This window comes from Hirundo rustica, chromosome 2 (genome assembly GCF_015227805.2).
Source record: "Hirundo rustica isolate bHirRus1 chromosome 2, bHirRus1.pri.v3, whole genome shotgun sequence".
Lineage (NCBI taxonomy): Eukaryota > Metazoa > Chordata > Aves > Passeriformes > Hirundinidae > Hirundo > Hirundo rustica.
This window is the reverse complement of record NC_053451.1, coordinates 45089484-45112535: the sequence shown is the minus strand read 5'-3', so window position 1 is coordinate 45112535 and position 23052 is coordinate 45089484. Positions and strand designations below refer to the sequence as shown.

The 23052-nt window shown below is 40.2% G+C and overlaps 1 protein-coding gene and 1 long non-coding RNA gene across 4 annotated transcripts in view; one reads left to right on the top strand and one right to left on the bottom strand.

Annotated features, from left to right (window-relative positions):
• The first annotated feature begins 358 nt into the window (after positions 1 to 358).
• Positions 359 to 6194, top strand: LOC120749171 (uncharacterized). The gene is made up of 2 exons (XR_005699565.2): positions 359 to 790; positions 4640 to 6194. It is a non-coding gene; the product is annotated as an uncharacterized LOC120749171 (long non-coding RNA).
• Positions 6195 to 7860: 1666 nt separating this feature from the next.
• IFT88 (intraflagellar transport 88) overlaps positions 7861 to 23052 on the bottom strand; it is a 42239-nt gene continuing 27047 nt past the window's right edge. For all 3 annotated transcript variants that reach the window (XM_040056458.1, XM_040056459.1, XM_040056460.1), the window contains 3 exons: positions 17355 to 17409; positions 8852 to 8947; positions 7861 to 8174 (listed from right to left, as the gene is read on the bottom strand). In XM_040056458.1, coding sequence (XP_039912392.1) covers positions 8053 to 8174; positions 8852 to 8947; positions 17355 to 17409 — 273 coding nt within the window. In that variant the 3' untranslated portion in view covers positions 7861 to 8052. The remainder of the gene's footprint in view (positions 8175 to 8851; positions 8948 to 17354; positions 17410 to 23052) is intronic.

Genomic DNA, 23052 nt, shown 5'->3' with positions numbered 1-23052 from the left:
GGAGAGCGGCGGGCTGCGGCGCCGCGCCGTGCCACTGGCTCTCCCGGCGGAGGAGCTGTTGGAAAAGTGCCCCGCGCCTCACTGCATCTCCCCTGGCCTCGCCTGCCAGGAACATGTTCGGCCGCGCTCACGGAGGCGGCGAGCGCTCGGCGCCGGGCGCGGGCCGGTCCCGCGTCTCAGCGCTGCCCGCGGCCCCGGGGACACTCCCGGGCACGGACGGATCCCGGCCCGGGAACCCGCCGCGGCCACCGCGCTGAGCCACCGGCCCGCCCGGGGGTGCCGTCGGGAGCCCCGCTCTCCCTTTGACCGCACCGGCGGCACGGGCAGGAGCCGGGCTGTCCCCAGCCCCGCAGGGACGCTCGGCATCCAGTGGCATCCTCTGAGCCAGGGCCCGAGAATGAGACAGAGCCAGGGGAATTTGGCCCAGTAGGAGCAGGAGCGTCAAGGCCGATGTGAAAAAATGTGGCGATTTACAGCTGGGGAAGGGACTGCTCTAGCCGAGACTCTCCCAGCCTCTTTAGGGCAATTGGCACTGTCCCGCGTAGGGGCTTGGGCTTTCCGACTTGCCCGACTCCAGGTACCACCTCTGGCGTGTTTCTCCATCCCAGCTGTGTCGTTTCTCCAGCAGGCACCGAGGTGGTTGGTGTCCAAGCAAGAAGACTGGGGCTGGCGACCGTGAGGCCTGATCATCCCGTTCCTCCTGCCGAGGCGGCCTGGGGCAGACGCTCACGGCAGGGTCACTCTGCTGACTGCAAGAGAAGAGAAATTTGCATACCTAAAGGAGGCTGAGGTAAGTCTCACCTCTAATGGCTTCTCCATCTATTCTGTTTTTAAAAACACACGATGCAATATATTAATGGTCTCTGGCACAACCCACAAAAACAAGCATATAAACAGTACTCTGGTTCATAAAAGATGTAGCCCACTGAAATGGTGGGCATTAAAAACAGACTTAAGAATTCATCTCTTGAATCAAGTATTTCATGTGCTCTGATTAAGTCCTGCACATCATCTCTTGAGGCATTAAGGATAGGGCTAGTTAAATATGAAAATATTAGTTAGGAATAAGGAAAAATGGGACCATAAATCATACAAGGAGCCCCAGCTTGGTACCACAGAAATCAACTTCACCAAACTGGCTGGAGTTGAGGCAAAACGGTCTGGCATTCGTAATGTAATGAAGTGACTCGATTTTGTGGTTTTTGAAAAGCTTTACAGTTCAGTCTAACTATGATTTTTAGTGATTTTGGTGCCATATGCATCACAGGTCAGTATCACTTATTAGCAGAATCTTGACCTTTAACTGTGTGGGATTTGAATCAGATTTCAGCTCTGAGGAAGGACAGTTTGACAGAGAATTCCAAACTCTCCTTTGCAGTCGTATCCTCAGGCAAAAGACTGGGACAAGGTGTGTGGCCATTCAGCCCAGTCCAGTCTAACCCCTGACCGTGCACCTGGCCCTGTGTTACTTCACTGCCTTTGGGTGGTATGCGTGGCAATGTGGCAAATATTTATCACCGTAGGTCTTTTCATCTTACTCTTTCTAAGACAAACCAGCATCTTGAGACATTTCAGATTTCTGAGTGGGATGAGCATGTCACACTTGGCTTTGCAAAATGTGAGTTTTGTGTACTTCCTTTATATGCATCGACACTTCTGGGAGAGGTCTGCCTCAAAAAATTAGAGCAGATGGAAGGAAAACAATGGCACAGGCATTAAATTCCCATTGAATTTAAGGCTTTGTGTCTTATCTAGGCAATATTCTAGTTCTGTATGATAGTTACATTGTATTGTCTTATGAAAAATCGCATTGATTCAAATAATAAGAACCACAGAAGAGCAGCAATTGAGATTCCATTACAGAGGAACTAAGAGTGCTGTGCCTGTTCTTGTGGCATAGTCTACCCTAGAGACTTCTGAGTCACAAAATATTCCCTTATACACTTTGGCAACTTGGGTTCTTCCATGACTTTAAGAAATTACTAACCAGTATCTTTGTCACTGGTGTTAATTTATAATTTTCTTAGAATTTGAGGGGGATTCAAAGTATCTATACAAATGAAATATTGAAAAAAAAATTAGAAATATTTAGTAATAAGAAATCTGTCTTGAATTTGATGTAATACAGGATATTTCAATGAATTCAGAACTATGTCTTTCACTTTTATGTAATATTCGAAATGTTCTTTCTGGAGATTGTCATTCAGTATTTATATTTGGGAGTGGTATCTACCTCTCTCCTGAGATTATCACCGCAGTGATCAGTGTCAGATAATAAGCTCAGTTCCACAAATTCCTGCTATGAGAAAAGTCAGGATGTTCCAAAGAAAACTGAGCTCTGCAAGAATAAGACAGACGTATTTAGTGAGTTCATATAAATCAGAGGAATTTTCTGCACCTGATTCCATCAGAGAACATTTCATCTCACATTAAACACTAAAATGTGTTTAATGAAAGATACACCAGGTTTGTGTCTTCAACCTTACTTTGTTACCAACAGCTGAAGAAAAATGTGTCATAGCAGGAGAAAAAAATCCTTTTCAAATACATTATCATCAGACCACTATGTTAATTTGGGAAATTGTTTCAGAACGGTTGGAATGATGGTGAAAACCTGACAGTTAATGTAAGAATGTAGCCCTTCCCAGACACGTTAATCCCTAAAGAGCAGCATTGTCAGGTCATTTTCTGGTTGGGGTTGTTGTCTTCCATGGCTGCTCTGGCACACGGCAGCTAGTGTCAGATACTGTGCTTCACACATAAATAAATCACATTATTGTTGCAAACATTAATGATAGCACAGTAATATGCTTGTCACAAAAATGGCAGAATTGCCCTACACTGGCATATTCCAGATATTCTTTCCCATCCTGCTACAGCATTAATGAGATCCTATCTCTATCTAAAATAATTATGTGAAAAAGGTTTTAAAAATCATCATACTGACCTTCAATTTGAACAACTCATGTTGTTGGGTGGAACAAACATTCAGCTGACATCCCCAGCAGGTATAAATCTTCAGAGAGAGAATTATATTACTTCCTGAAGATGTCCTTCTGTCTGCAGATAACCTGTCACCCAAACTCTTCTGTTCCCATTTATCTTCCCTGCAGCTGTAAGCATTTTGTTACCACTTTGCAGTGTCGATGGTGCAGCATCTTCTGCGGCAGCATCTCAGCATATTTTGCAGTTGTTAGGCAATTTAACTTTGCAAAGGTGAATTCTTGAGAAGTGCAGAATCTTCAAAAGATTTTATTTTCCCAAGGGGGAAACTGAGGAGCAAACCTGTTAAAAATAACCTTTTTACCATAAGGTTCATCATCCGTGTCCTTGACATCAAGAGTAATCAAAATGTAGCAAATTAGATTAATTTCTTATGATCTCATACTGCTCTTGCAAAAGAACAAAGAGAAACAGCTCTTTATAATAAAATTCTATCATCAAACTATTTCTCGGCAATGTTGGATGCCTCATCCCTGGAAGTGTTCAAGACCAGTTTGGATGGAGCTTGAAGCAACCTGGTCTAGTGGAAGGTGTCCCTGCCCACAAGATGGGGGTTGGAGCTGGATGATCTTTAAAGTCTCTTCCAACCCAAACCATTCTATGATTCTATGAACTATGTCTTTGTACAATTTTTAATTCCTATTTTACTCTGGAATAACTTTGTTTTAGAAGTAAGAAGTCATGTAATCTGTGGTGAAAGATGTTTAGAGAAAACCATGAAATATGTGATCAAGAATGTTTTGATCCTGTAGAGCTAGGCTTGTTCAGAAATAAATAAAATACTGCTTAAGCAGTCATTTATATTTGGCTACTGTACAATCAGTACAGTAGGTTTTTCATACCTGTAAAGAGAAAGGTAACTTGGTATGTAAAGTTCCTATCCTGAGGAAGATATCAAGTCTAAGAGGTCAACTGAGGATTGTTTAATATTGTATAATAGATCTTTTCGTGACAATAGAAGCTAAAATATCCCATGAGTCAGTTTCTCGAGGGGGTCAGCATTTTCTTAGGTTTAATGTTGCTGCTGTTCTAACACAAAATAATAAACTAATATAATAGCAGGGATCTTAAGCGATTGATCTACTAATTCCAAAATGATAAACACATGATGGGGGAATGCTGCTGGAAACACATACCTGTAGTGTGTGGCTTCTGGAGATGTAGTTTTGTGCAACCAAGCCTGACAAAAAGTTTCTGCTTGAATTTCTTGGATGAAAACAGAATTATTTAGCTCATTCAGGTTTCCACTCCTGTGGTTTCCAAGACCTACTGCAGGACCGAGGACATCCTACATGGCAGCAGGGAGCACAACTCACTGCACCCAAGCTAAATGCCAACCAAAGACAGGGTCAGGGACATCACATCAGCATAGCACAATAATCCCACATAACCCAGGTAATTATTTGAAACAAGCACTCCACTGGCCTGGCCGCATTTCCTTGGAGAGCTAAGCTGCCTGAACCACGCAGGAGTGTTCACCTGCGTGACTGCCTGAGGCATTCCAACAACACGGTGACACAGCACTTCGGATGTGCAGGTAGCTTCTTTCTCAACAGATTCCGGTCATATTAATCTCCATCAAGGATCACTCTTCAGCCTTGAGTCCAGTCCTTGAGTCTTGTGTTCCCTCATACAGGACATCTTACACCAAAGAAGGACAATGCGCTGAAGCTGCTTCCAAAGAATGGCTCCTGGCGCAGGCTTACCTTTGGATCATGCAAGGCAGTTGTCTGGGAGATGAATTGTCATGGTCCAAAACTGTGCTACTGTGCACTGCTGTGCTACTGGTCTTACAGAACAGCTGGGTACACATCCCCTCCTCTGCACTTCTAGGAGAGATGCAGCCATAGTGAACACGGTTTTGAAGTGGATGAACCTGGGCTGCATCATTTTGACTGTCAGCAGGACTCGTTATTCCAGTGTTGGAGCTGGATCACATGGCTTTCTGTCAGTTCAGAACAAGCTCAACTGTGCTTGAAAAATAACATGCAAATTCATCATAACCCAAAGCATTATATAATCAGATCCTCATGCTATAGGAAACAGCATGTTCCAGAAGTCCCTGGGAGTCTGTACATAGGAAACAACACGTTCCAGAACTGCCTGTGAGTTTGTGCAGGGCTGGAACAAAAGTGCAATTGTTTGTAATCCACAGAATTTTACCCAATGTACAGTTATGCATCTGGGCAAACCGAATCGAGAGGCTGCTGCTGATCCAAATCTCTCTGATGTCCGCATGAGTGTTTCTACAGACGAAGTCGTGAACTGTATCCCAAGTTATTGGTACTTCCTGCCACTATCATGGACATGCCTGTGTGATTGCAATGTTTGATCAGATGCTGTACTGGGTTTGTGTGGCCAGACTTTGGTAGTGGGGGGCTACAGGGGTGGCTTCTGTGAGAAGCGGCCAGAAGCTCCCCCCATGTCCAGTGGAGCCAATGCCAGGCAGCTCCAGGACAGATGTGCTGCTGATTAAGGCTGGACCTATTAGAAATGGTGGTAAAGCCTCTGAGATAACATACTTAAGAAGAAATTTTTTTAAAGTTACTGCACAGATGTAATTGCAGCCAGAGAAGGGCAGGGTGAGTACACGTGAGAGGGACAGCCCTGCAGATCCCAGGTCAGTGCAGAAGGGCGGGCAGGAGGTGCTCCAGGCATCGCAGCTGAGATTCCCCTGCGGCCCCTGGTGCAGACTGTGGTGGAGCAGCTGTGACCCTGCAGCCCATGGGCATCCACAGGGGTGCAGAGATCCACCTGGGGCCCTTGGAAGAGCCCACACTGGAGCAGGTGGATGTCTGAGAGGAGGCTGTGACCCCAAGGGAGGCCCCTGGGGAGAGGAGCCGTGCTGGAGCAGCCTGTACTTGGAGGGCTGCACCCCAAGGAAGAGTGACCCAGACTGCAGCAGTTTGAGGGGGACTGGTGCTCACGAGATGGAATCACACTGGAGAAGTTCATGGAGAACTGTCTCCCTTGGGAGAGACCCCATGGTGCAGAAGGGGAATAAGTCCTCTCCCTGAGCAGCAGAACTGACCATGACCCCAGTTCCCCGGTCTCTCTGAGGCACTGTGGGAGGAAGCAGAGCTGGGAGGAAAGGAGGGCTGGTGGGAAGGTGGTTCGAAGGTTTATTTTACTACTCATTATCCTGCTCTGATTTTGTTAACAATAAAATCAATTAGTATCTCTAATTTAAATCTGTTTTGCTTGTTATGGTATTTAGTGAGTGATCTCTCTCAGTCCTTATCTCAACCCAGGAACCCTTTGTTGTATTTTCTCCTCCCCCTGCCCAGCTGCAGAGGGGAGTGATAAGCTTCAGTGGGTGCCAGGCATCCAGCCAGGGTCAACCCACTGGAGTCTACTCAAATGTCTTTGTGTTAGAAGACCACGGCAGTATCTCGCCTGCCTTCTCTTCTGCACAGTTCCACAGGTTTTTCTACGCTCCCTGCCATGGTCCCAGATATTTCCTCTTTCTGTGATTAACTTAGATACCTCATGCTACTGCAGACTGTAGCTGAAAATGCCCGCTCCTGCGTGGCACATTGCATCCTGGTGGTCTAGATCTTCCAAGACTAAGCCTGACAAAGAACTATCATGACATCCAGGAATATGTCATTCCACAACCACAGAAGTAGATACAGCAGGGCTGAGGAACAGGCCAGAGAGACTTGCAGGAGTAAGGCAGCTGCCATCCACTTCCTTCTCATGCTCTTTTCCACCCCTTAGAAGGATCAGGGCCCAGAGCTTACTGTGTCTTTCTTCTTTGGTGAGCCCCCTGGGCTGTTCCATAACCAGACTGAACATGCTCTGCTCATGCCATCAGGCAGAAGCGGTGCAATCCCAGATGGAATGCTGCTCCAGTCCCATGGGAAGCATGCTACACACAAAGTAGCTCATAAACCCCACAGGACACTTCTGACCACTTGCAGACATCCTATGAAACTTGTCAGTGTTTTAAAAACCTGAAAAAAACATTTTATGAAGATACGAAGAGACTTCTCTAGTCACTGGGAAACAGTCTGAGCACCAACAGTGAGAAGGAGCACTGATTATTTTAGAAGACTTGCATTTAGAAGACATGAATTCTTGCATTTCAAAGTGCAGTAACTAAAGCTGAACTATTAAACTCATGCCAGGATTCCAAAAACAAGCCATCTCAGTGGACTAGTTTTGCAAGTATTTATTAGGAAATTCTGGACACCTGAAAAATATTTTTCAATCTCCCCAAAGTAATTCCTACTACAGGTATTTAACATGTCTCACTAACTTTAGATCAAACTTGTTCAGTTCACAAGCAAAATGGTGATTTCAGTAACTAACTTCTTTGCTCATACTCAGCTTAGGCTGTAGAAAACAACTGTGTGGTTGGTGCCACAGTCTCATAACAGTAACATAATACTCAAAAGCTGCAATCTAATTAGCAATTCTGAATAAACTAGGCTGAAATCCTGACGACTCTGACCACTCAAAATAAAAACCCAAAAGTAAGGACATTTTGCCAAGAGACTGCAAAATGGTCCGAGTTCATCTAAGCGTAGACTAAAATTAAGATGCTTTCTTTGGTATCAGTGCAAAGTGATCTGCTGAACTGGGACCTTAAGGAAAACCAAGGTCATATCCAGCATTTTCAGGTTAATTCACAGGACTTAAATAAATTCTGGCTTTGGATGAAGGATACGGGATTTTCAACCTTACAAGCATTGCTTCGAGGTATTCTGCATTGAAAGATGAAATTTTAGAGGCTTCTCTGTTTCATATTATCATCGTATTTATCTTTGAAAGCAAAAGCTTTACACATTTGATACAGCTTGCAATGTATTTGAGTACCTGTGTAGAGCTTATGCATGAGTAAAATAACCTCACCAATATTTTTTTTTAATCAATCACAGAAGACACTGCAATTACAAATCCATGTTTTTAACATAAGGTACCACATGTTCAAAGTATTTCACAAATAGTTTATAAAAATCCACTACAAAATCATTATGAATGAAAAGATGAAAAGTTTTTCAGCTAAAACTTTTACAAGGATTAAAAAAATGATTGGCCCATATGCTACTCTGGAAGCAGATCCTCTCCTAGTTCTTCATCAGCAAAATCATCTTCCTCCGTTCTTTTTCTTGCTGCTGTTTTTGGTCTTTCTGGTTGTGGGCCAAGTGGATCTGTGTAGGAGGCATCTAGGGTTTAAATAAGTACATGTGAAAGTTACAAACTATTTTAGCTTTAACTTTAGCTGGTTTTAAACATACAAAATCAAATACAAGATCAGGATTTAGCACTACACATCTGTGTCTTTGAAATGCAGACCAGAAAGAGCATGTGAACGCTGAAGGAGAACAAAACACTGCATTCAGGAACTGAAGCAGAGCACAAGAGCAAAGTTCCTGAGTTCTACTAATGGAAGCCTTTTGGATCTTTTAAAAATAAATTTCTCTTATAGTACAGTGAGAAAAAGACTTTGGAAATGTGCAAGCAACAGCAAGACTGATGACTTGTTTGAGGAATGGCTTTTTAGGCAGAATCACATTCCACATGGATTTGGGTTTTTAAACCCCTTTGAAAATTCAGTCTTATTGAAGAACCTATGGCTGCAGAATGGCAAGGACTGACTTAAAGGATGCAGCAGGCAGATGTCAAAAGTAATATTAACATGGGCCACATTTCTTAATATTTACAATTACTTTATAGTGAGCTCTGAACAATGAAGTGAAAGCCTCATTTTCATGGGAAAATGTTGCCCCAGTTACCTAATTTTACATACTCTTCCAACATACTGTTATTTTTTTTCCTCTCTCCTTATTTTCCCTCTCCCCGAGGACCATGAAGATAAAAAAGGTATAAGATGTCCACTTGCCTATTTCTTTACTGCTGCTACTTTCATAGGGTTCACTTGTTCCAGGCAGAGCTTTTAGTTTGGCACTCAGTCTCTCCCCTTTGGTACCACCACTATCTGGGGGAAAAAAAAAAAAAGAAAGACAAATAACATGCTGTTATGTTCTGTGAAACCATGATACAAGAATAACATCAATTCTGCTACTACTGTCAAACTCTACTTGGATGAAACCAGCTTTTCATGACAGACACAGCAGTCATTTGTAACAGTGGTCTTTAAAACACAGCGGACACTGTGTCCACACACATCTGTGTTAATGTTTTTTTAAAATATATATACAGCCTTATGACTTTGGAGTAAACATAAGAAAACATTTCTGCTTTGAATGCTGACATTTCAGTTGTTTATAAATTACAGTCACATTTTGGAGTTAAAATAAGCATGACAAATGCAAATGCCGTCACAATGTACACAGGACATTTCCTAGGTTTGTGTGCTTACTAATGCATCCATGTGATCCACCTGCTGAGCACTGTCAAGGTTAAATGCAACATGAAGTTTGCTTTTAATTAGAGGAGTGTGTTTGCCATGCGCTGTCTGCGTGGCAGGCAGGCACAGCTCATGTGTACAGACCATGCTGGCCCTGCACCTCGCTGTAAACACTCTGCTGGCAGCTCACTTTGCAGCAGGGCCCCAAGGAATGTGTCGGCTCCAAGGGCTGCCTCCTGCCCAGACAACATCAGATTAACATTCTCCTGCCACAGCAGTGTTCCAGACACTTTAAATATTCTGTTCACCTCTGAATCTCTTTTTCACATTCATGGCAAGCTTTCACTCTCATCTGCTACAACAAATTTTTGTGCAATATTTTTTTCTCCTGGGAGAAAACATTTTGAGTTTGACTTGGTATATATACAAGGCAGGATGTACAGCCAAATAGAGACATGTTCATTTACAACACCAAACAATGTGGGTGTTAAAAGTCTTCCATCTGTAAGGAGGAAAAATGGGTTTCATTCAGCAAACGTTAATTACAAAGTCTGGATTTGGCAACACATTTCCACTGTCTTATTTACTACAAATGTTATTTTAATAGCTATTGCTATAATTAAAAGCAAAAAAACCCCAAACAAACCAGCCCCCCAACTTCTACAAAGATAACAAACCTTTATCTCTCTATAAGTACTACCTTCTATTTGCTCAGCCCTAAATTGGAAGATGATGTCTCTGCTCCAAGAAAGATCTAATACATAGTCACATGTCAAACAGTTAATCAGTTCACAAGACACAGATTACAGCTGAAATTTCAATGCAAGGAATACCTATTTTAATGTACATCCACTTCCCTTGGACCAATTCTCACTGACAGGGTTCATGAAAGAAGTGAATACGTAAAGGATTTGAAGAAACAGGGAGAAAACAATGGGTTTGCCTGGAGAGGAGTTCAGCTGAAGGGCTGCGAAATTACAAAAGGGCCTTCCCTTGATTTCACTGGGCTCTGGACAGACCTGTGCAACAAGGAGGTGAGAGCTGGGCTTCAAAGATGGTGTGGATGAAAATGTTTTGAGGAAAATACAAATTATCAATGAGAAAAAGAGTAGGACAGAAGTAGGCACAGTCTTGCATAATGGAAAACAAGTAATTTTTAAGATGATAAATAAAGCTGTAAGGAGCAGTAAAGAGATGCAAAGACAGGAACAATGAGCAGACTACACAAGGGGAAGACTGAACTAGTCGAAGAAACTCCACATGTTTAATTGGTTGGTCCCAGAAAGGAAGAACTGCATGTAATGAAAATAAAAGAGGAGGAAAATGGCATAACAAATGTTTTCAGCTGTGAAGGGGGAAGACACATGGGTGTTAGTGATACTACCAGAGGAAGGTGAAAGAAGGAAGAAAAATACGATAGACAAACTAAACTGGGTGGGATCAGCATTAACACACACTAGTTACCTGCCTATCTTACTACCTTAAAAAATACAGCTGAAAGCAGAGGCTTCTTTAGATGTTCTAGGATCCTTGAGTTTTACTAGGTACATTTAAAAGTAACTTAATGAAAACTCTTTCTCAGGTAGATCAGCAAAGTAACACTGCTCACCTTACTTCTGTGTGAGCATTGTATCTACCAAGAGTGAAGGGAAGGTTAACAACCCTTCTGGTTAGTCCTTCACATTTAGTTTCAATTAGGCTAATATGCAAAACCACATCAAATCTCTGTGGACTGTAGTATGCTCTGAGAATACTTAAGATGAGGAAGAGGAGCACCTTTCACTTTAAAATACATCCAGAGGAAAGTAAGAGGCGCTTGACACCATCTGCCATACATGGAGATGTCAGACAGCAGCTCAGGAAGTGAGAGGTCTGGCTTCAATGCTTTCTTTCACCTGAGGGAGTGCAAACCCACAGCTCCAGTTTCAGAAGGAATGTCCTAGCTGTTAAGCCATTTGGGGTAAGATTTTCTTGACGCTCTCGCCGTGGGATACAGGATTTGGCTGCCAATATAGCAGCTATTAAAAATTCTGTTGACCATATAACATGATCTGCCAGAAGTCTAAATCTCATCTCAGTATTACTTTTTGTAGTTCTGTTTGCAGAACCATCTACATGTTTTTATTCAGTATACATTCACACATAATTTGGCAATGTTAAGGAATACAAGCTTGCAACATAGACTTCAGGATTTTGGTATCTTGCAGTGAAGAGAACTTCAGGGAAGGAGTTGTTTTTAAAGCATTTTATCACAGACATGCATACTTTTGGGAGGCAAATTCTACAATTTCTACTTATCACTCCCTGCTGCTCTCACCCCATCTAGGAAAAATATTTTATATACATTTATATACGTTTTGAATTAATTTGAATGAAACTAACTTTCACTAAAGTAATACCCAGAAGAAAACAAAGCTAAGAGTGTGACTCTGGATGAAAAGTTTTATTAGTTTTTCTCTACTAAGAGCACAGCTTTGAGTGTTAACATCTGTCTGATTGCACCTACAATCAGAGGACTACAGGTAGGTATTTCTGATGCAGATTATTTCTATTACTGTATTAACTCTACAAACACCTGCTCCTAATTCAAAGCAGCTTTTGACTAATAGAAGACCACTGCTGAACTGAATCACTCTCTATCTAAGGAAACCTTCACTGCAAGGAATACCCAGCCCTTATTTATTAACTTATTGGGCTTTTATTCAATAAGTTTTTACCGTAGTTCATGTGGAGGCCATCCTGACTGTACTCACTTTGGGGTGACAATGTGGCCACCTACACATGAAGTGACTGCAGGAACACAGCTCCAGATTTCAGTTGAAAAAGCAACAGGAATCAATTAAGCAGAGCTGGTCAATATATTTTTAAAATCTGATTTATAAATACACTTACTGTGTAAAATCATTATACTTGAGACCTGGATTATCATGCTGACATTACCTTCCCCTCATAGCCTGTGCTCAACAGCCTTAACTGAGGACTATGCATACAAAGACATAAATAATACACTCTGCATGCTGATATCTTTTACAGTGCATTCCTTCCTCTCATCTGTTTAAAGGTCATGGCCATATTATTATATTTAGGATGTTTAAATTATTCTATTAGAATTGTTTCATTCATTTAGATTTGTTCAATGTCTTACTAAAACTGATTTTAATTAATTCCTTCACATAGAATTTGGATGGGAATAAAAAAGAACCAAAAACCCCCCCTAATTTTTAAAAATGGCCAATTTTATATGGCAGAACAGTGAATAATGCAACATCCTGCAAAAGTAATCCCATTTTGTAATAGTCCTATTTTAAGTAGTGATACCTAGCAAAAAAAGATTCTCAATTTTTTTAAGTGTTTCTGTACTTTCTGTGTCACATGATACCTGTGTGTATTTCAAACAAAAAAATCCATTGTATTTGTATTTATTTTTTAGAGGACTCTAACTAGTTGCAATTACAGTGATGAGACTTCTGCACTGGAAATTCCTCCAGTATCACAAAATAAGTAAATCAGAATTTTTAGTACTATTTTACTCACCAAGAAAAGACATCAAAGGGTAAGATTGTTTGGTAATCTACTTCCTCTGTAAAATGTTTATGTAACAAACAGCACAGTGGGCTAACGCTCCACTAAATCCAGAATGTGTTGTAAGTGCAGCTCTGTGTATCTTTCATATTTGGGATGAAGACACCATCTTTGGAGAAGAATGAGCATGACTTTGACCAAAAAGAAGAGTAAGTCCCGTGCAGAAGGCAGAATAATATATTAAAACTGTGAAACAGCATGGCAAGCAGATGCAATTTTTAACTTCACTGCTGCTCATTTTGATTTGAAATTCTGTTGAATGAAAATTGTTTGTAGTGTGTCAGTACAGCTAACTCTTTAGGTGAGTTCAGAGCAGAAAACAGATTAAGATGTTCTCTTCATTTCAAGAGATCTTCCCTTCTCCATTAATTAAGAAACCTTTTTTCTATTTTGCACACATAGCCAATGGAGCCATCAGAAAGACTTGTAACTAATGAGGCATCAACAGGCACACAAAGCCTAGCAAATATAAATGATTGTCATGTCCTAGCTGCAGGATAACAAGAAAATCTCTTATCTTTATTATAGTTAGGATTACCTGGGATGCCTACAGCTCTAACATCTAAAACATACTTCCATAATATATAAGGAGATCCCTCTGGGATGGTAAAGGGAGTTTGAATATGGGAAATCTTTGGGGATGGACAAACTGGACACAGTCACCACCAGTGAAATGAAAAAGGGGAAAGACACCTGAATTACTCCCTTGTGGTTTATTTTCCAAATTCATCCTGACAGGCCTAGGTAACAAGGAGAATGCAAAGTACTCAGCCTTTCCTTTGTGAATTCAACACTGCTCCTCTGGGCTCCTGTCCGAGACTGCACGGCTCCTCATGCAGCACAAAACTCCCCATTCAGAGAGCTGGGCAAATGCAGAGACCAAGTAAACACTGCCACGGGAATGGATTCCTTAATGTCATACTTTGCATTATCTACACACATTATGCTATTTTGAACAGGAAAACCCCCTTATGGCAGTAAAAAACACAGTGTACCAACTGCTAAGTTCTGGATGCTACAATCGTATATCTGCAAGACACAAAAAAGTGAGTATGAAAACAAGAAATGATTATTGGAAGGAAAGTCTTTGAGAACTGCCCAAACTCAGCTGTACTGTTAGCTCCCTTCAAGGTTTTGTGGTTATTGTGGTTTGGAGTTCTTTTTTCTCCTTTTTAAAATTAAAAATATTAATTTTAACAGGACTGTATCAATGTCATATGCTTCCAACATAACCCAGTAAGACTGAAAACCATAAATCTGGTAACTGTGAGGAGAAGAAAATCTCATTTTTTATAGTGAGTGACAAATGTGTTCAGTTTTGGGTAGGGATTTTAGATTTAATGCTTATCTTTCTCCTAAGACGAGAGCAGACTTTAACTGGCATTGATCTAGATGTCAGTTTTCTTGGTCTCTCTGTTTCCATCCTGTCTACCATTCATGCACATACCAATCACATTGCTGGAACTGTGCTTTGGTGCATCTCATACACCTTCTGTTTTAATTTATATTGGCAAAGTACTGGATGCCCTATGAAGTAAAAACCTGGCTGGCTTAGTTCTCTTTCTTCTTAGCTTCCTCTTTAAAAGCAAATTTAGATCATATTTGTAAAACAAGGAAACCTGAATAATTAATACTCTTAATGTAAATAACTATATAGGGACAGAATAACTTGGGGGAAAAAAATCTTTTAGGAATGCTAACAAGTATGGGGACAGTGAGCTGGTAAGAGGAAAGAAAGAAAACGGGCATCATACCTAAAATATTTGGAATGCATAAGTAAGCTAGTAAGTACTTTAATTTAGCTGGTAAGTACTAGGCTAAGGAGGATTCCACACTTCGCTGGGTTCAGTATTGATGGCAAATCCCTCACAGAGTGTAGGAAAATGATCCCTTTTGATCTTGGCAACACCACTGGAAAAGACTAACTTTAAAATGTATACAATTTTTTTTCCTCTCCTTTTGAAGTCATTAATTTATCAAAAGCATACTAATATTATGAAATAAAATAACCCATGTTTATATTCCATACGTGTCTTCACACAGGCCATGCACAGAAATTTATGAAACCACAAATTACAGCTCATAACCCAGGTGAACAAAGTCAAGCGTTGGACAAATAAAATGCTTGGGTGTTCAGGTTTCTCTTAGTCATCCTCAGTACAATGTGGACAAAATACAACAGTCCTTAACATCTGATGCTGTGAGTGTCCAGTTTCTTCACTGATAAGGCTCCCCAGAGCCAACATTACCAGTTAAAATGTGCCCAGCACCTTTGACTCATTCTAAAAATACATATAAGTAGTACAGCTCACCACAACTTTTAATTAAGAATCCCAGCAGGAAGTTAGCTCTAGACTCAGTACAGGACCTTCTTTGTACCTCTGCTTGTTTGCAGAGTAATTTCCAGCAAGGCTGGATCTTTGGCACTGAATATGGAGACTTCTCAAACATGCTTATACAAACTTGGTCCCAAATTCTGGTTTTTTCCACCCTTTCATATATTTGACATAATATCTTGAACTCCACAATCTAAGAATTACTGATAGGGCAAATTCTAGGGCAATGCTGATACTTCTTAACCTCTCATCCTCTTTCTTATTTCTTTAAAATTAAAAAAGATGAAAGAAGACAACTTTCCATAGATAATTCTATCTTTAAAAGAAATACTGACAAACTGGCAGTTTGGGGGATTTATGTTGTCTTATCATCCTTTCAGTATGAGCCTTAGGTACATCTTTTGCTAAATTACTGACTCTCTCCCTCCTGAAGCATACCCCTTTCTCACTAATGAGGGTGGGGATAATTACAAAACAGAGCTGGAAGAAAAGAGACCCTTTGTGCCATTTCCCTACACACCTGATGCAAAGTTTTGCACAGCTGTAAATACTGTTCCCTGCTCTTTATTTCTCCTTGCTGTATACCAAAGTGGATTCCACTTTGTGACAGAGAACAGGGCCCAATCCTGTCTCACACTGCTCTTTTGTTGGCACCTCCAGCTGGCTGCCTGATCACAGGGTTTATGTAACAAAGGAGAGCCCAGAAACTCTCCATCCTCATCCATCCTGCTCTGTTACTTAAATAAAGAATTACTTTGGCCTGAGGCCCAGAACAGGTAGAATTCAATCGTAGGTGAATGGTTGTTTCTTCCACACATCAAGAAATTATTTAAAAGCTTCTCTGGTGACAACTACTGAGCTGAAAAAGGAATGAGATCTCTCTCAACCACCTAATACTCACTCTTAACCCTCAAAAAATCCAGGGAAGCAGTCTTCATAAATGTAACAGCATTCTAAGGTCATCTTCAGATCACATTAGTAATTGCTGTGACTTTTAGTGACCCTGTAGAATTTGATAAGTGTAGTAAAATATCTGCTATGTAGGTGGAGAAATAAAAATTCTCCAAATAAGAAAAAAAATCATAAATTATTTATCTGTAAAAGGAAGGGAAGAGAGGCAAGAATTTACAGGGGATATCCTCTAATGAGACCCACTGATATCAAGAAAAACCAAAAGCAGAACACAAAGCAACCATTTCCTCTTTGGGTCAAAATATGGATTTTTTTTTTTTCCAGATGGCTAAAATAGCCTGAAGTCTGCTAGTTTCCTCAGACCAGCAGTGGGGGACTATTAGGTTTACATTACTTATTTCATGGATTTAATAATGGGAGTGAAAAATCATTGGCTCTGCAATATGGAGGCTACCTAGTGCAGAAAAGACAAAACAGGGCAGTTTCCTGACTTGCATTGCAAAAGTTTTATATTTATGGAAATCAACACTGCAAATCTCGAGAAGCAGGGAGACTGAGTAGCCAGAGTGGAAGCTTTCTTCTAGGAAAGACTCCAGAACTTCAGTTCTGTTAGACAGAGAAAAGGGGAAGGATGAGCTCAAAGATAGTAAAGGGAGTGTTATCCGTATCACAGAATTGGCTGCACAGAACAATCTGCTGAACTTGTAACAAACACTTGTAACAAAGTTGTTACAAAAACCTTGTAACAAACATGGTGGGCACAAAATTCCCTTTTCTTCATGCTAAATATAGAAACAATCCATTCCTATTTTCTGTGGCTTATGTGTTCTGTTTGGCTATAATAATTGATTCCTTACAGTAAATATTCCAAAGTTAAAAATGTTCAAATGCTAAGTTAATGGGATAAAAACATTCAAGTCCACAGTAGTGAAAACAATCAGAAATTTAGCTTTAGGAATACCCTAAGATCTGTATATAAAACACAAATGATAGACTAAATCCATGCTACTTACCAGCTGTGGTTTCATACAGCAATGGGAAAATCAAAAAGTATGACACAAAATTTGTGAAGTACTTACATATTACTCAGTGCATATCTGTGCACGTTTCAGGATGAAAGGAGGCTTTACAAACACTTCCAGAAAATCTATTTTCTTCAGGATCCTGTCAAAACTGATATTTAGGCAGAGGCCTTGACTACTTACCACCACTTCCTTCTTTGCGGCTACGTGCGCTGCCATCTCTGCCAGATTTAACGCGCTGCAGAACGGGGGAAAAGGTTTGAAAAGAACAGATCACAAAATCTCATTTAGTAATATATATTAGAGATAATTATTGAAAATTCAACTCAGCTTATTAATAAAACAGTAGAAGAATGTTAAACTAGTTTTACTATATTGTAACTACTAAAGCTTGTTTTTCAACACACGAAGTTGTCCTTAAAATCAGGGTTAAATCCAATGTTTATATAAAGCAAGAGTTCTGTGAAATTCAAGTAGAATATCTCAATAAATTATTTTTCTTCAGATAAAATTTATACAAGGAATGTGCATAAAAATAGTTCAGATGTTCCTTTGTGAAGTACAGCTGAAAAAACAGGCAACACAGCCCTCTTTGCATGAGTTCAAAGTAGCCTCTCCTATTAATGTCTTGTAAATCTCACAAGCATTTTATTATTGTAAAGAAGGGAGAAGTGGGGAAATCTATAAAAAGAACCCTATTCACCCTATGGATCTTGGATTTTGAATTTTTGGAACAGAACCGTATTTCACAGCAAAATTTAATCGGCTGTTGAGTGTTAAATGCAAGATAAAAGTGAAGGTAAATACTTTAAAAGCTGTGTTTAAACAGTCAGCTCTCTTGCACAGGGGAAGGTACCATAAACATCTCCCAGCTGTGTTTTTTTGAGTGTTATTTGAAAACTTTAACAGTTTATCAAAGCAATACCTTTGTATGACATGGAAGACTTAGATCTTCTGGCAAAACACCAAATTTCTTATGCATACATCTTGTCAATTATAAGAAGGGACACCTCAGTGAGGGACTTTTTGATAGGTAGGTACAAAAACTTGATGTTTAAAGCACTCAGCTATTGATAAAGTATCTTTGCATCTTATTCCAAAATATGAATTCAGGATCTGATTAGAACACACGTCATGTCTTCAGGTCAATTACTATAACTTCTTCACTCATTTTTTACCAGTAGAATATCATGAAGTCTGGAAAATTTGGAATGATACCAAAGAAGTGAAAGAACTTTCAAGATTCATGCCAACAGAAAAAGGAAGAACTCTTAAATCAAAACCCACAGGAGTCAGACAGGAAAGCATTGAGCCTAGTGTGAAACCAGGACTGGTCTTGGAGCAATTCAGTCTGGGACCAGAATTTCTCACACTTTTTTATTTGTTTTGGGAAACCCTCAAGTCTAAAATATGTTCTCTGAATTTTGGATTAAATATCCTTTTCACAGCCCAGTGAAGTAGCATACATCAACCCTTCAGGAAGCCTGTCCAGACTCTTCAACTGCTGAATGACTGACAGCAAGTCTGACAGCAGAAGCTCACCTTCTGTCTGCCCAAGGGAAGCAGTCCCTAAGTGATAGTGCCCTCTTGGCATTTGCATCCTAGGACTTTCCTCCCAAAATATAACCTAAGAACTACAGCTTAAACATATTATTAACTCCTGTAAAATTCCAAGTGAGTAGTTTGTAAGTAATCCCACACTAAAAGCAGACATTGAAAATAGGTTTCCACCCTAAAAATGCCTATTTCTCCCACGACTGCAAAAGACATTTGGGATGGTTAGCCCAGATGTGGATGCCTGAAGGCAAAGGCAGTAAGGCCCCTCCAGCATTTGCACCTCTCATCACTGCTTCTCACCACACCCCATCAGCCCCGTTCTCAGTCATCAAGCTCACTTAACGGAAATAAATAGTAATGTGTGTACACAGCAGTGCCAAGGAGGCTCTGTGAACTTTTACCTGTCTTTTTTAGAGTGAAACATGAAAAAGGAAAACAAATTCCGTAAAAAAAAAAATCAAACAAACAAAACCAAAAACCCAGCCCCCCTTCAACCCCCAAAAACCCAGCCCCGCTCCAACCCCCACCCAAAACGTTCCAACATATGAAGGGTGCAGTAAAAATTAAATGCTGTGAGAAGCAGGGAGAAAAATTTCTGCAAGGAATGAACTCCACAGATGTTCCCAGATTCTTGGCTGGAAGTATTTAACAACTTGTCCATATTTGAGAACTGAGGGAAATAAATACTCCAGAATATTTATTTTGGTATACACTCTGTGTGAATATACTTATTGTGGAAAAACAATGCCGAAATAGAAAATTTTGATAGATTTCTTCAGGAAGACAAAGTCTGTATGCAGACTATGAAATGCAGGTATACTACACTAGCATTCTACCTATTTTGTCTTTACTGAGTGCAGTTGAGAAGTCAAGGGTTAGGCTAAAATTGGGAGCAGGAACTGAACTGTATCTGGTACTGCTAACTGAAACCAGTATTCCTATTGGAAACTTAGGTGGTAAAATGTTAAAATTTGGTAGTTTTAGAACTAGAAAGTATAGTTTATGACTATATGGTCATGAATGACAGAAGGAACTTAGAAAAAATCCCCTAGTAATTTCCAAAGCCAGATGACAGAGAGAAGACTAAAAAATCACACACACACACATACACATACAAGAAACGAACAAAAAAACCCCTTCCCAAACCCAAAAACCAGAGGATGGGAACCCAGCTGTAACATCAACAGCAAAAGAAGGAACTGCAGGGCTATTGTTAGCAAGACAGCACTGATGCAGAGATTGTCACAAAAAGATACTCCACTACTAATGCAGGACAGCTGCTACTGAATCACAGCGTGTCCTGAAACATCTTTTCTTAGTCTTTGCTCCTTTACCAACTACAATGGTGTTAATTTTTAAGAAAACTGTGTCAGTGGGTTCCTTGGGAGCATAAGAAGTTGTTCCTTTCCTTTGGGAGGAACTTGGAAAGTTTCCAGAGTGTGGCAGAGCAGAAAGCCAGAAGGAGATGGGAACATGTCCTGCCAAGACAAGGAACCTCACGAAGGAGAGGAAAGCAACTCATCAGACCTCGAAGTTCTGAAGAGTGTATACCTGTGAACCACAGGGGCAGAATTTTGCTCCCATTCAGAGCTTACTCAGGCTGGAAAGACTGGCCTGGATCCAGAAATGAAGTTGATGGAACCTGTTTTATTTTTATTATTGTTGGTGGTTTTTAGGGGCCACAAAGGCAAGAGGAGTGTTTGCCTGGGGTTTGTTTGGTTTTTTTTAACTTACTACACTTCACTTTATCTGCTTAAATGAAACTTGGTTTAGTTTAAACTACAATACAATTGTTCTTATTCAAAAGGTTGAATTAATTTCCTTTTTTCTTTTCTGGGTAACACTAGAAGAAATATTTAAGCACATCTACCTTAAAGCTTTGACTTATTAAAAGTGCCGTCTTAAACACCTTATCTGTTCTAGACAGATCTGCTCTGCTCTGTTCTCCTGAGACTCCAGAGTTGTGTGTCCAGTTCTGGGGCATCCAGTGTAAGGACATGGAGCTGTTGGAGAGGGCCCAGTGGAGGGCCATGAAGATGAAAAGAGATCTGAAGCACTTCTCCAGTGAAGACAATCTGAGAGGGTTGAAGCTGTTCAGCTGGGAGAAGAGAAGACTCTGGGGAAATACTGTTGTGGCCTTTCAATACTTAAAGGGGTCTTAAAAGAAAGATGGAAACAGACTTTTTACTAAGGCCTGTGGTGATAGGACAAAGAGTAATGGCTTTAAACTGAGAAAGGGTAGAGAAGGAGAAAAAAATACGTAGAAGATGGTGGGACACTGGAACAGGTTGCCCAGTTGCCAGAGAAGCTGTGGATGTCCATTCCTGGAAATGCTCAAAGTCAGGTTCGATAGGGCTTTGAGCAACCTGATAGTAGTAGAAGGTGTCCCTGCCCACAGCAGGGGACTGAAACTAGATAGTCTGTAAGTATTCCTTTTAACCTAAACCATTCCGTGATCCTGCTCTGCAAGGTTAGTGTTGTGACACGATAGAGGCAACACACTCCTAAACAGGAATACTGAAATGCAGGACACAGAGGGAGCTTCCCACATCATGGCTGAATCATGATCACTCTAAAAGCCTGAACAGTCTAAACCAACTGTGCAGTAACTTGTGCAACCACGAGTCTGTGTTGGATCCCATGGATACATCTGTCATTCAGGTATGACTTAATGAATTCCTTTACACAATGAAGTCAGAATGAAAAAAACCCACATAATTTAATTTTTTAAATTTAATAATTTTTCTGTTACTAAAATCTTAAGTTATTTAGAGGATTTAAACTTTTAAATATTCTATCAGTAGCTTTTTCCTCACTGGAAAGTACAGAAATGTGTTTGGGAAAGCTCTTGCTTGCCATATGAAATAAACAGAAAGAGATATGACAATTTTTAGGGTTTTTAAAATTGTATTCCAATATTAAAGAAAAAAAGGTGCTTTCTTTAAAGTCCTTGACATTTGTCCATCTATAATTAATGCCTTCAGTGTAAAAAAAAGGCCAGAATTATATGCAAAGAAACAGCCTTTCCTTCTCCAGGGACCTCTCTCTCTCTCTAATCAACTATAAAATAATCCAGTTTTAACTGGTTTTGTTGGTGAGCTTTCTCAAGTAAAGCACCGAGGTTCAAGTAAAGCACTGAGGTATTGAAAGTTACTGCAATGAATGATGGGTATCACTGGCACTGAAGTGACCAGAAACCAAGCAAAGCCTGCTGAACACACTTCAGTGAATCTCTTTAAGAGTGAGTTTTGCAGAATAGGAACATTATACCTGATCATCTGTTTTGCTTACTGATACAATTATGGGGACATGGAGGAATATCAATCCCACTATGGCTGTGGACTGCTTTCTTTTGTCCATTTTCCCAAGTGCTTTGAATTTTACATTTACTGAGAAACCCAGTCAGCACACTTCAGCTAGCCCCTCAAAGTATGGTTGTAGCATGAGGCTGGAATCCTTCAGTCAGTGTTTCCCCTTGTGAGTTTCATTTTTGAAGTGTCCTAGTGTTCATGTGCATACTCAGGCTCCCTGGAACTTCAGCTGAAGTAGCTAAGGGTGCTTGTTCATATCATCTGGCATCAAAAGGGACCAGTAAGTGTTACTGAGAACAGAGAAAATTAGTTAAGACTTAATGCACCCTAATGTGTCTATGTAGCTTTGAGGCAATTCCCTGGATAGGCAAGGCAAGCCTGAATACTTTGCAGCTCAACAAGATGGATAATGCTTTTCAAACAAGCAGCTGTTTTTAATTTTAAAATCTTATTTTATCACCAGAATAGCAAGAAAACAATGCATGAGTGCACACACACACAAACGTGAGCTCACTCTCCTGAACAGAACACAAGTTATGATCTCATACCTTTCACAGCCTGTTACTTTTCCACGGAATTTTTTTTAGTTTAAAAATTGGCACTCACATGAATAGTTTACTTCTACCTATATATTATGTCAATGCTGCAGTTTTGTAGCACACACACACACACACACATATATAAATATATTAAAATATATATATAAAAATATATATATATAAATATAAATCTATAACACTAAAATGGAGTTCTTCTACATGGCCAAATTCTTAGGCTTCCCATCTCTCCCTATAGTTGCATTATTACTTGGCTCATAGATACACAAAAGTATTAAATAAAATCTGGCAAGTAAGTAGGAAAGACGACATTCCACAGACATTGAATTGTGTGAGTGGCTCCAGCATTCCCATCATGTCCACAGTCCATCTTTCACTAGTATTTTAAAATCACAGAAAATGTGGTGCTCAGAAACTATTCAGACAGATGTAAGAATGATCAGTAATACAAAACTA